We start from the raw sequence: 14,408 nt of genomic DNA, 5'->3' as shown, positions 1-14,408 counted from the left end.
TCACGATGGTGTGATCACTCATCTAGAGCCAGACATCTTGGAATGTGAAGTCAAGTGGGCCTCAGAAAGTATCACTATGAACAAAGCTAGAGGAGGTGATGGATTTCCAGTAGAGCTATTTCAAATCCTGAAAGATGATGCTGTGAAAGTGCTGCACTCAATATGCCAGCACATTTGGAAAACTCAGCAGTGGCCACAGGACTGGAAAAGGTCAGTTTTCATTCCAATCCCAAAGAATGCTCAAACTACTGCACAATTGCACTCATCTCACATGCTAGTAAAGTAATGCTCAAAATTCTCCAAGCCAGGCTTCAGCAATAAGCGAACTGTGAACTTCCTGATGTTCAAACTGGTTTTCGAAAAGGCAGAGGAACCAGAGATCAAATTGCCAACATCTGCTGGATCATGGAAAAAGCAAGAGAGTTCCAGTAAAACATCTATTTCTGCTTTATTGACTATGCCAAAGCCTTAGACTGTGTGGATCACAATAAACTGTGGAAAATTCTGAAAGAGATGGGAATACCAGACCACCTAACCTGCCTCTTGAGAAATCTGTATGCAGGTCAGGAAGCAGCAGTTAGAACTGGACATGGAACAACAGACTGGTTCCAAATAGGAAAAGGAGTACGTCAAGGCTGTATATTGTCACCCTGCCTATTTAACTTATATGCAGAGTACATCATGAGAAACGCTGGACTGGAAGAAACACAAGCTGGAATCAAGATTGCTGGGGGAAATATCAATAACCTCAGATATGCAGATGACACCACCCTTATGGCAGAAAGTGAAGAGGAGCTAAAAAGCCTCTTGATGAAATTGGAAGAGCAGAGCAAAATAGTTGGCTTAAAGCTCAACATTCAGAAAATGAAGATCATGGCATCTGGTCCCATCACTCCATGGGAAATAGATGGAGAAACAGTGGAAACAGTGTCAGACTTTATTTTTTGGGGCTCCCAAATCACTGCAGATGGTGACTGCAGCCATGAAATTAAAAGACACTTACTCCTTGGAAGAAAAGTTATGACCAACCTAGATAGCATATTCAAAAGCAGCGACATTACTTTGCCGACTAAGGTCCATCTAGTCAAGGCTATGGTTTTCCAGTAGTCATGTATGGATGTGAGAATTGGACTGTGAAGAAGGCTGAGTGCCAAAGAATTGACGCTTTTGAAGTGTGGTGTTGGAGAAGACTCTTGAGAGTCCCTTGGACTGCAAGGAGGTCCAACCCGTCCATTCTGAAGGAGATCAACCCTGGTATTTCTTTGGAAAGAATGATGCTAAGGCTGAAACTCCAGCACTTTGTCCGCCTCATGCAAAGGATTTACTCATTGGAGACGATTTTGATGCTGGGAGAGATTGGGGGCAGGTGGAGAAGGGGACGACAGAGGATGAGATGGCTGGATGGCATCACTGACTTGATGAACGCGAGTCTGAGTGAACTCCGGGAGTTGGTGATGGACTGGGAGGCTTGGTGTGCTGCGATTCATGGAGTCACTAGAGTCGGACATCACTGAGCAACTGAACTGAACAGTGGTGAGGGAGGGCACCCATGTCTTGTTCCTGATTTTAGAGGAAATGTTTTCAAATTTTTGCTATTGAGGATAATGTTTGCTCTGGGTTTGTCTTCAATGGCTTTTATTATGTTTAGGTATATTCCTTCTATGCCTACTTTCTGGAGAGTTTTATTATAAATGGGTGTTGAATTTTGTAAAAGGCTTTCTCAGAATCTATTGAAATAATAATATGGTTTTTATGTTTAAAATTTTTAATAATGGCATTGAGCAACTTGCATATATTGAAGAATCCTTGCATCCCTGGAATAAACCTGACTTGATCAGGCTACATGATGTTTTTAATGAACACATTAAAATTGTTGTTTGCTGGAGTTTTGTTGAGGATTTTTGCATCATTTTCATTAGTGATATTGGCCTGTAACTTTTTTTTGTGTGTGTGCGATGTCTTTGGAATAAGGGTGATACCTTGTAGAATTAGTTTGGAAGTGTTTTCTCCTCTTCTGTTCTTTTGGGAGAGTTTTAGGATACCCAATCAAAAAGTGGGCCAAAGACCTAAATAGACATTTCTCCAATTAAGACATATGGATGGCTAACAAACACATGAAAAGATGCTCAACATCACTCATTATTAGAGAAATGCAAATCAAAACCACAATGAGGTACCACTTCACGCCAGTCAGAATGGCTGCAATCCAAAAGTCTACAAGCAATAAATGCTGGAGAGGGTGTGGAGAAAAGGGAACACTCTTACACTGTTGGTGGGAATGCAAACTAGTACAGCCACTATGGAGAACAGTGTGGAGACTCCTTAAAAAACTGGAAATAGAACTGCCTTATGACCCAGCAAACCCACTTCTGGGCATACACACCAAGGAAACTATAATTGAAAGAGACACGTGTATCCCAATGTTCATCGCAGCACTGTTTATAATAGCCAGGACATGGAAACAAACTAGATGTCCATCAGCAGATGAATGGATAAGAAAGCTGTGGTACATATGCACAATGGAGTGTTACTCAGCCATCACATTTGAATCCGTTCTAATGAGGTGGATGAAACTGGAGCTGATTATACAGAGTGAAGTAAGCCAGAAAGGAAAACACCAATGCAGTATTCTAACACATATATATGGAATTTAGAAAGATGGTAACGATAACCCTGTATGCGAGACAGCAAAAGAGACGCAGATGTACAGAACAGACTTTTTGATTCTGTGGGAGAGAGAGAGGGTGGGATGATTTGGGAGAATGGCATTGAAACATATATAATATCATATAAGAAACGAATTGCCAGTCTAGGTTTGATGCAGGATACAAGATGCTTGGGGTTGGTGTACTGGGATAACGCAGAGGGATGGTATGGGGAGGGAGGTGGGAAGGGGGGTTCAGGAGTGGGAACTTAATGTACACCTGTGGCAAATTCATGTTGATGTATGGCAAAACCAATACAGTATTGTAAAGTAAAAAAATAAAAAATAAAAAAAAGAAGGATAGGTATTAGCTCTTCTCTAAATGTTTGAAAGAATTCACCTTTGAAGCCATCTGGCCCTGGACATTTGTTTTGGGGAGTTTTTTTTTTAGTCACAGTTTTGATTTGATTGTTTGTAATTCGCTTTTCATAATTTCTGTTTCTTCCTGATTTACTCATGGAAAGTTGAACTTTTCTAAGAATCTGTCCATTTTCTCTGTTTTCCATTTTATTAGCATATAGTTGTTCATAGTAGTCTCTTATGGTCCTTTGTATTTTTGCATTTTCTGTTGTAACTGCTGCTTTTCCATTCCTAATCTTGTTGATTTGGCTTTCTCCCTTTTTTGCTTGATGAATCTGGCTACTGGTTTGTCAAATTTGTTTATCTTCTCAGAACCAGCTTTTAGTTTTATTAATCTTTACTATTGTTTCCTTCCTTTCTTTTTCATTTATTTCTGCTCTGATCTTTATGATTTCTTTCTTTCCACTAAGGTTTTTGGGATTTCTTTGTTGTTGTTCTAGCAGCTATGTGATGTTTTCTTGTTTCTTGTGGTAGGATAGTATTGCTATAAACTTCCCTCTTAGAACTGCTTTTGCTGCATCGCATAGATTTTGGATTGTCGTGCTTTTGTTGTCACTTGTTTCTAGGAATTTAAAAAATTTTCTTCTTATTTCTTCAGTAACCTATTCATTAAGTGTAAATGTATTGTTTAATCTCGATTTGTTTGTGTTTTTTACAGTTCCCCCTCCCCCCTGTATTTGATACCTAGTTTCACAGCATCTTGGTCAGAAAAAATGCTTGATATGATTTCAATTTTCTTCAGTTTACTGAGGCTTGATTTTTGACCCAAGATGTGATCTATCCTAGAGAATGTTCCATCTGCACTTTGGAAGGAAGTGTATTCTTCTGTATTTGGATGAAAAGTCCTGAAGTAATCAATTAGGTCCATTTGGTCTTATGTTTCATTTAATGTTTGTGTTTCTTTATTAATTTTCTGTTTTGATGATCTGGTTTCGTTGATGGAGATGGATCTTCTCTTTCTGAAGGGCAGCACTGTGTCGAGTAGTAGGTTTTGGGGTGTCTATCAGTTAGATATGGCTTTGGGCAGCCTGTCTGCTAATGTGCAGTGTTGTGTTTCTGTTTTATTGAAGGATTGTGTGGGGTATCTGGGCACTGGTGCTTGCTGGCCTTTGGGTGGGCTTGGTTTTGGTGTTGAGATGGAGGCCATTGGGAGGACCCTCATCTATGAATGTTCCCTGAGGTCATGAGTTCTCTGGTGGGATTAGAATTGGGTCTCTCATCTCAGGGGTTCAGGCTCATATTGAAACTCTAAGACCTCACAAGTCACACTGGACAAAAGACATGTTTCCAATACTCTTGGTGAGGGCAACACTCAGCAGCCCAGGACACCCAGCAAGGCTTATACCAAGTTCTCTAATGTTTCTAGGAAGGCCTTTTGACCTGTTTTGGGCAGCATGGGTTTAATTTAATCTCAGATATGGCCTTACTCCAGCTTGTAGTTGCTCCTAATGTTCACAGTTGCCCCTGGAGCCCCCAGTCTGTTCCCCACCTGGACATGAGGGGGCAAAGATCAAGGCTCATTAGGACTCATTCACTCTCTTGGGCTGGAGAAAGGGGAGGATATGACAGCCACATTATGTGTTGTGCTGGAGAGTGGCTGCCATGCCCTGTTGGGTGTTGTTAACAGTCTAAGATAAACTGTGAGTTCTTCCATAGGAAAGGGGCACAGTTTGTGGTTCCCTAGAAAGAACTCAGCTGTTAAAGCTCCCAGCAAATTGCGGGCAGTAACCTGTACCTGCTCATAGCCTGGAGGTAGCTGAAACATCTGGCATCAGGACCACATCCATGGTGTTTTGTCTACTGCCTCTAGCACCCCTCCTGGCTTTGGCAATGGTAGTCACGTCTATTTCCTCAGCCTTGTTTTAGTAGCCCTCTCAGTGCATCCTCATAGCCGCTAGCCCCCTACCTCTTCCTGGGATCTTCACTGCAGCCTCTGGCCCTGGACCCACCCTCTGCTGCAGGCCAAGCTTGCTAGCCACTCATCCTGGCTCCCCGTCCCCACCCTCTGGTCTGGGCTGAGGCTCGTGAGCTGCTTATGGGCTGAGCTCTGTTGGGCAGCTTTCTGTGTGTTTAGCCTTCTGAGCCCCACTGTTGAATGGCACTCTGAGGTTCCACAGCTCCCCCTTCGTCCCATCTGAAAGGGGATTTCCTAGTGTGTGGAAACTTCTCCTCCTTCATGACTCCTTCCCTCCCGAGGAGCACAAACTCCTGAAGTCCTCTATCTTTCTTTTTTAAATGTGTTTCTTTCATCCTACCTCATTTCAGGGAAATTAGCTTGCCTTTTTGGAGGCCCGGGGTCTTCTGTGGTCATTGAGAAGTTGCTCTGTAGGAGTTGTTCCACATTTTAATTTTTTTAATATATATTTGTGGAGACCAGGCAATCTCTGCCATCTTCTCTGCCCCGTCTTTTTTTAGCTTAAAAAAAATTTTTTTTATTGACGTATAGTTGAGTTGGTTGATTTCTTTAATGATCCATTTGTAGTTTAATAACATATGTATTGGGACTTCGATTGTAGCTCAGCCAGTAAAAAATCTTCCTGCAGTACAGGAGACCCAGGTTCGATCCCTGGGTTGGGAAGATCCCCTGGAGGAGGAAATGCAAGTCTGGTGGGCTGCCGTCTATGGGGTCACACAGAGTCAGACACGACTAAAGCAACTTAGCAGCAGCAGCAGCAGCAGCAGCAACAATCATAAAAGAGGAAATTGACAGTAACACAGTAATAGTGGGGGATTTGGTTTTCACATATGAGTGTTTGCCTTATCTATAGATGTGCTCCTGTGTTGTTTGCATATATATTTCCCACTGTTTTATCATCTTCCTGGATTGATTCCATAATGATTATATGTGTCTTCCCTGTCTCTTGTAACAGTCTTTATTTTAAAGTCTATTTTATTTTTCTGATACGAGTATTGGTATTCCAACCTTCTTTTGATTTCCATTTGCCTGGAATATCTTTTTCCATCCCCTCACTTTCAATCTGTTTCCATAGGCCTGAAGTGTGTCTCTTGTAGATAGCCTATATAATAGTCTTTGTTATATCCCTTTAGACAGTCTTTTGGTTGGAGCATTTAATCCATTTACACTTATGGTAATTATCAATATCTATGTTCCTATTGTTATTTTCGCAATGGTTTTTGGTTTGTTTTTGTAAGTTTTTTTTCTTCTGTTCCTTTTTAATTCTTTTTTCTTATGGTTTGATGACCATCTTTAGAATTGCTTTTTCCTTTATGTGTGTGTTTCTACCATAGTTTTTTGTTTGCATTTCCTGTAAGATTTTGCTATAGCAGTATGTGTATACTCATATGTACTCATTTCTTTTCATTCTTTTCTCTCTCTCTCTCTACACAGACACACACGCACACACACACACACACACACACACACACACACACACACACACACAGATTGGTTCCAAATTGGGAAACGAGTGAATCAAGGCTGTATAGTGTCACCCTGCTTATTTAACTCACATGCAGAGTACATCACATGAAACGCCAGACTGGATGAAGCACAAGTTGGAATCAAGGGAGAAATATCAATAAGCTCAGATATGCAGTTGACACTACACTTATGGCAGAAAGCAAAGAGGAACTGAATAGCCTATTGATGAAAGTGAAAGAAGAGAAAGTAAAAGCTGGCTTAAAACTCAACATTCAGAAAACAAAGATCATGGCATCTGGTCCCATCACTGCATGGCAAATAGATGGGGAAACAATGGAAACAGTGAGAGACTATTTCTTTGGGCTCCAAAATCACTGCAGATGGTCACTGCAGCCTGAAATTAAAAGATGCTTGCTTCTTGAAAGAAAAGCTATGACCAACCTAGACAGTATATTAAAAAGCAGAGACGTTACTTTGCTGACAAAGGTCAGTCTAGTCAAAGCTATGGTTTTTCCAGTAGTCATGTATGGATGTGAGAGTTGTACCATAAACAAAGCTGATGGACAAAGAATTGATGCTTTTGAACCGTGGTGCTGGAGAAGACTCTTGAGAGTCCCTTGGACTGCAAGGAGATCAAACTAGTCACGCTTACAGAAAATCAGACCTGAATATACATTGGAGAGACTGATGCTGAAGCTGAAACTCCAATACTTGGGCCACCTGATGCGAAGAACTGACTCATTGGAAAAGACCCTGATACTGGGGAAGATTGAAGGTGGGAGGAGAAGGATACAACAGAGGATGAGATGATTCAGTGGTACCACCGACTTGATGGACATGCATTTGAGCAAGGTCTGGGAGTTGGTGATAGACAGGGAAGCCTTGGGATCACAAAGAGTTGGACATGAGGCAATGGCACCCCACTCCAGTATTCTTGCTTGGAAAATCCCATGGATGGAGGAGCCTGGTGGGCTGCAGTCCATGGGATTGCAAAGTCAGACACGACTGAGCAACTTCACCTTCACATTTCACTCTCATGCGTTGAAGAAGGAAATGGCAACCCACTCCGGTGTTCTTGCCTGGAGAATCCCAGGGACAGAAGAGCTTGGTAGGCTGCCATCTCTGGGGTCGCACAGAGTCAGACACGACTGAAGCGACTTAGCAGCAGCAGCAGAACAACTGAACTGACTGACTGATACATACATATGTGTGTGTGTATATGTTTTATATATATATATATATATATATATATATATATATATATATATAATTACTGGTTTCTTATTTTTAAATGCAATTCCCATTTCTTATATTTGTACTGTTTTCATAGTTCTTGGTTTTGATATTATATTTGTGTATGGCTGATTTCCAGCTTTTTGCTTTTACTGGTGAGCTTTCCTATTTGTGATTTCTTGTTTCTAGTTGTGGCTTTTTTTCCCCTGCCTAGAGAAGCTCCTTTGCTTGGTGGTGCTGAATTCTCTTGGCTTCTGCTTGTCTTTAAAGTTTTTTATTTCTCCCTTGAATTTGAATAATAACTTTTCTGGGTAGAATGTTCTAGGGTTGTAGGTTTTTCCCTTAGTTTTTCTGAGTTTAATTAATATGTGTTCTGGTATATTCCTCCTTGGATTTATCCTGCATCTTCATTTCCTGGTCTTGTGTGGTTTCCTTTCACATTGTATGGAATATTTGGACTCTAATTTCTTCAATATTTTCTTAGGCCCTTTCTCTTTATCTTTGTCTTCTGGGATCCCTATTATTCAAACGTTGGTGAAATGCACTAAACAAACAATGTTGTGTCCTCATTTCTTTTCATTCATTTTTCTGTATTCTGTTCCATGGCAGTTATTTCCATGGAAGAGGGTCTGTTTTCCAGGTGGAGTAGAAGCACTGAGAGTTATGTTCCATGTGGCTTTATTGCCCTGAAGTGTGTGCTCTATTCCTAAGGACATGAGCATGAAGGAAGTGAGCCCTGTATGTGTACATCAGGTCTATATACTACCCGTGCAGCCATTTGCAATTATGCCAGAAGCAGCCCAAGGTTGTGTCTCTTTCTCTGTTGTATTCATCCCAGACCTCTTGGTAGGCTGTTGCTTGGGGGCAAGGTTTTGTGACTGCTGGTCTTCCCCCTGGAGCCTAGGCTGCCTCTGTGGTAGGACTCTCCAGGACTTGTCTATTCCAGATCTAGCTCTAAGCTGTATTGGATGTGGGCAGAGCTGAAGGGCTCTCACTGGGAAAGGAATTACTTTGTACCACATCCTAGGGACTCTCTATGGTAGATAAGTGATTCTGTGATGCCACCAACCAGCTGGTTTATGCATCAACAGTCTACTGCTACCAAATTTGCCATGGTCAAGGTCACAAGGCTGCTAACACTGGAACTGTGAAGTGCTGTGAGCGTGCTGACAGTAATGTTCCTGTGGGCACTTATGCTCTCACCTGCATGTGCTAATGGTGGTGCTCCTATGGCAGACTTATGCCCAGCTATGTGTGTGCTAATGATGGGCTCTGAGTTATGGCCTGGACTACACTCCAAGCCCTCTGGAACTAGACCATATTCTCTCTCAGGGACCTTCCACTGAAGCCTGTGTTTCATTGCCTAGCTGGGCAGGGCACATTAGAAACCCTGCCCAGTGCCTGTTTGGGGTGGGAAGTGGCATGAAGTAGCAACTGATACATGTACAGCAGCTGATACACATGCACTCCTTGCAAGTAGAGTTCATGCCCCTCCTGTCCATCTCTCTGTCCTAGAAGACCTCTATGAAGGAAAGGGGGAGTTCCCAGGGAGAGGGACCACCTATGTGGACCTTTCCTCTTTCACAACTTCCTCCCAGAGGTGCTAGACTCATTCCAATACCCCTTTTCCCATCCTGCTCAGTTACATGGGAATCTTTCCTGCTGCTTTGGTTGTATAAGAGATCTAATGTTAGCTTTCAGTTGGTTTTCTGTGAAATTCATTCTACATGTAGATGTATTTTTGATGTGTTTGCTGGGGGAGGTGAGTTCCATGTCCTTCTATTCCACCATTTTGATCCAAAAAGAGTATTTTTCAAATATTAATCCTTAACATGAGAGAAAGAAAGTGTTGCTTTTTATTTTTTAGAGCTCACTCAAGTTCTTGAATGTGACCCTGAATTATGTGTGAAATTCTGTTTTGTCCAGAAGGAGAGTTCTCTGGAGTAGCAATGTTTGGGATGCAGAGCAGATGCTACTCAGCTATTGAGGTGTGTGCTCTGCGATGGAGGCTGGCAGGGCCCTCTGAGGAACATTTGCATGTCAGCATGTTGCTTCTCTGTGCCTCACTTTCTTCATGGGGACACTCAGGACCTCAGTGCTCAGCCCCTTGAGCATTTTCTCTCTGCCTGCCTGATCTCAAGCCTGCTGCACATCTCCTACATTGTGCCGTGTCTTTGGTAACAGGCTCCCTGTGAAGCTCTGAAGGATATGAGCTGATTTCCATGCGGAATGACTTGCTAGAGTGAGAGGGAAAACCTGCCTAGGGTTAGGCAGTTAAGAAGAAGCTAATGGAAGTCTGGGGTAGGGGGAAGGTGGGAGCCGAGGCAGATCTCAGAACTGAGATGGAAATCCAGACTTTTAGGATGGGTCTGCTTCCAAACTCATTCAGGTTGTTGGCAGAATCCAGTTCCTTGGAGGTGTAAGACTGAATATCCTGTCCCTTGCTTGCTGTCAGCTGAGGCTGCCCTTAGCTCCTAAAGGCCTCTCTGGTTATGGCCCTTGGACCTAAATCTCAGAACCAGCAATGTTGTATGGAAGTCTCATGGTGGGAATTCTTCCACCCCCTTGGATCTCTTGAACTCTCTATCCTGGGCTTCCTCCAGCTCTCCTCTGGGACAGCTCCTTGGAGTCTCCAGGATCTCTATGACTCTCCCTCTGAGGCTTCTCTTCTGCTTCTAGCTTGAGAAGGTTTCCTACTTTTAAGGGTTCATGTGAGTCAGTTGTGCCCACTCAGATAATTGAGAGTAATCCCACATCTCAAGATCTATAACCTGAAATACTTCTGTAAAGACCTTCTTGCCATACATAGTAACATAATGACATAAGCACATGTTCTGAGGACTAAGGTGTAGGCTTCTCTATGGGGCTAGGGGGTGTCATCATTTTACTGCCTGGAACAAGGCAACATCTTATAGTCTGGACTGTCCACCAACCAGGGTCTATGCCTCCTTTGTTGCCACTCTAAAATCTCTCCTGCCCAAGCAGTTTGAATGTTGATCTGCCATGCCCTCCCCTGCTATGGGGCAGCTATCCCTCTCCCCTTGGTGATGGGCTTGCCCCTCCTGACCTCCCACCTCTATTGCACCCTTCCTAAAATTCTGGATGGGTTCATACACTTTGAATTACACTGAGGAACAGGAGGATTGTCATGAAACGGACCATCAGAAACACAGTGAGCACAGCAGACTGGGGCTTGGGTTTGTGGGGGTTCAGAGCTCTGAGGAGACCCTGAAGATTTTTCTCAAGCTCCTAAGATCCAAAGCCTTATATTACTGACATGTCAAATATATTTCATCCTTAGAGCAAGCATGTAAATGGATGTGGTGTGCTATTTCAGGAGTTTTCACGGAAACTAGGTTGAACTCTTATATGGAATAAAAGCAGGAAGAGTGAAGTAAAACTTTGTTAGCCTTTGCCCTGCCTGCCTATGGACCTGGTAGTTGTATTGGATGCCTATGTATTTCAGGACTGTGTAAGGACTAAGTGGAGGGGGGCAGGATAAACCTCATAAGTGACACAGTTTATTATTTATTCCTCACTTCTCTCCATCCTCTGAATTCCAGTGTGGAGTTCTGGGCCAACATAGCACCTCGGGGCACAGCTTTCTTGATCCTCACCCTTCTGCTCTGCTGTCCAGTATTAAAAAGTCATCCCTCAGGCCAATAAGGGCTGTTGGCAGTTGCAGATTTGTGTCTCACAATTCAGTCCTCAGCGATGCACAATACCAGAACTAAACTAACTTGGCTAAGCCTGGGTTCTACACCCATCCCCAAACACTGACCTCTGTGGTTAGTGGATAAAAGATCCCAAAAGGCTTCACCCAGTAGATTCTACCCTTCCGTGGTCCCATCTCTCTGTTGGGTGTCAGGCTTGAGTCATCCCTCACTGAGGCTACACTTGCGTATATGTGTGCACATTAGTCTTCCTGAAGATCATGCACTCTGTCAAAAAGGCCCACCCAGCGAAGCATTATATTATCCTGGTTGCTTGCATCCATCTTTCCATACACACAAAGGATTTCCTGGTACATGTCCTGACCTGGAGTCCTAAAGGTGGTGGTTTTCATTTGAGATGAGAACCTCCTCGCATTTCTCATGTTGAATCTACTTGCATTTCCTCTGAAAGATATCTGCCACCACAGCATGGTGACTTGCTAGTTCTCCTTAGCATTTCTTCTTTCCTATCACATCCAACAACAATAGCCGTATTCAAAAACGAATACTTGCAAGCAATGAATTTGTCTTCTGTTTGCTGGTATTTTTTGTGTTCCCTGCAGATATTCGCACAAGCAATCACCTTCATAATGAACTGCAATCATCAAATCAAAAGCCTGTGAGATGGTTCAAGTATTACAGAAAAAAAGAGAATAGAGGTCTACCTCCAAGATGAACTGAGATTTTATTTTACTTTTTGAATTTTGATTCTAGGTAACGGGACACTGATTGGAGCATCAGCAAATGTGGTTTGTGCAGGAATTGCAGAGAAGCATGGATATGGATTCTCTTTCATGGAATTTTTCAGGTACTTAAAAAATTGGGGCTGATGCACTGGGACGACCCAGAGGGATGGTACAGGGAGGGAAGAGGGAGTGGGGTTCAGGATGGGGAACACGTGTATACCTGTGGCAGATTCATGTTGATGTATGGCAAAACCAGTACAATATTGTAAAGTAATTAACCTCCAATTAAAATAAATAAATGTATATTAAAAAATAAAAAGATATAAAACAGAAAAAATAAAACTTACACACAATTAAAAAATAAGTTTTCTATATAGTCTAAATTTATTCGTTCCTAAGCTTAAGTAATTAAAAATAAGCCACACATATTTAATATAAGTATGTTTTAATAATCAGCAAGACATTGGTATTTTATGTTGCTTTGAACATTCCAATGGGGATTTGTGCCTTGACTGTCCAGGATGAGGGTGCATAATGAGAGTTTGACATCCTGCATGGTATTACCTAGTGAAAAAATTCATGGTAGAAAGGATCCAGGAATATTGAAGACTAGGGGCAGCCTGGGAGCAGGTGCCTCTCAGAAGCATAGCATAGAGAGGAGTCCCTGGATGGGGGAGTGCAGCTGATGCCAGCTCCTGCAAAGGGGAATCTGCTCTGAGGGAGCTGGGCTTGCTCTGGGGCCCCAGCCCTTGCACGCTTGTTTTTTAATGGCACCACTGCAATTTGGATGCAGGAACTGGGTAAAATAGTCATTGGTGGTGCCTGTAAAATAGTGCTGCCAAAATGAACTGACATTTATTTGGGGAATACAGTGGTGGCTATCTCATGGAGGCATGCATCCACATCATCTAGGCTGAACCCAACTTTGGATTTCTAGAAATAAGAGACAATTACCTTTATGGATATATAAAGCTCTTAAGGCCACATTCTTTTGCAGTAACATAATTATAAATTCAGATCTCACTGAATTATAAATTCAGTACTCTCCAGACACCAGATACCATAATCCACTTCTCTGTGTTTCAGGCTGGGCTTTCCAATGATGGTTGTCTCCTGCATGGTTGGGATGTGTTACCTCCTTGTTGCTCATATCGTGATGGGATGGAATTAGTACATATACAATGTATGAAGACTAAGGGAAAAGATCCATCATCAATGTCAGTAGAAAACTGCCGCAAAACCACTCTTTGGAGAAAAAAGGTGCTTACCATGGGGGTGCTCTGGAATGGAGACCTTTGCTATCCACATTCTTATTTGAGTGAAGCTGGCAAACTGATAAATACGAGATAACTTACCCAAGATTCTACTATAGGAAAATGTGTATATTTCAATATATATCTTGCTCTGTTCTATAGGAAAAGACACAAAAGGCTTGTATTGTTTAAATGTCACTTCTTCTGAGGTGACTGTTTTCCTTCATGTAATCACTTTTTATGTTAAAATAATAAGAATTCAAATTGTATACTCTGAATGCATACCCTTCTTGGGAAGGGCATACAACTTGGAAGGAAACATTAAACGTATTTAAAACATACTGCCCCTTGAGAAAATGTCTTAGAATTTGTTAGTCTCTTACTTTTCAGTAGAGAAACTGTTGATGTTGTCCATATAGGTCCGCTCCTGTGGATATAGCAGGACGAATAGAAGGAAAGTAGATCTGAATGGGCAGATGGAAGATACTTAGCTCTGTCCATCATTTTTGTTCTTCAGCAAGTGAAAAAAAAGTTCATATCTGCAATAAAAGAAACAATGAAAGTTCCACCAGATTTTCTATCAAGTTTGTCAATTCTCCTGATACTGTCTCCAGAATTAATAGGTAAACGATCCAGTACCTATTAAATCCTGTTTCATCATGATAGAAAGAGACAGCACTGAAGGAACAAATGGCTTTTCTGTGAATGTTGAAACGGCAGAGTTAAACATTGTTCTGATGCCTCATGCATAAACCCTGAAGGTCCAAGGACGATGGGGATACACTTTTACAGTCTGAATTCAAGATAAAGTGTGTTCTTCTACTGTGTATGAAGATCATGTCTTTCTTGAGTTGCATTATTAGCTATGTACAGGTTTGAAAGTCACCTCTATCCAGATTAAGGCCATGTTCAGGCAAGGGTGGAGGGACAGGTGGCCAAGCAACAGACACAACTAACATGGGAATTGGAACCACTTCCTCTTGCAATTTGTGTGTGCCTTGCAGATCTTGGGCCCCAGTCTCCTAAACACCACATAACAGAGGACAGTGTGCATGCCTAACTTTATGGATCAGTTGG

General features: G+C 42.2%; 1 protein-coding gene and 1 long non-coding RNA gene across 5 annotated transcripts in view; one reads left to right on the top strand and one right to left on the bottom strand.

Annotated features, from left to right (window-relative positions):
• Nucleotides 1-13,897, top strand: part of OCA2 (OCA2 melanosomal transmembrane protein) — a 343,267-nt gene extending 329,370 nt beyond the window's left edge. For all 4 annotated transcript variants that reach the window (XR_011254446.1, XR_011254445.1, XM_069576815.1 and 1 more), the window contains 2 exons: nucleotides 12,107-12,200; nucleotides 13,165-13,897. Coding sequence is in view for 2 of the 4 variants with exons in the window: in XM_069576815.1 (XP_069432916.1) it covers nucleotides 12,107-12,200; nucleotides 13,165-13,249 (179 nt within the window). In the remaining 2 variants the exon portion in view is untranslated. The remainder of the gene's footprint in view (nucleotides 1-12,106; nucleotides 12,201-13,164) is intronic.
• The window catches only part of LOC138433724 (uncharacterized), a 50,448-nt gene continuing 48,546 nt past the window's right edge, over nucleotides 12,507-14,408 (bottom strand). The window contains exon 3 of the long non-coding RNA XR_011254448.1: nucleotides 12,507-13,870. This is a non-coding gene — a long non-coding RNA (uncharacterized lncRNA). The remainder of the gene's footprint in view (nucleotides 13,871-14,408) is intronic.

This window comes from Ovis canadensis, chromosome 2 (assembly GCF_042477335.2).
Source record: "Ovis canadensis isolate MfBH-ARS-UI-01 breed Bighorn chromosome 2, ARS-UI_OviCan_v2, whole genome shotgun sequence".
NCBI classification, from domain to species: Eukaryota; Metazoa; Chordata; class Mammalia; order Artiodactyla; family Bovidae; genus Ovis; species Ovis canadensis.
Note: the sequence above shows the minus strand (reverse complement) of the source record. Positions and strands in the feature narration are given on the sequence as shown.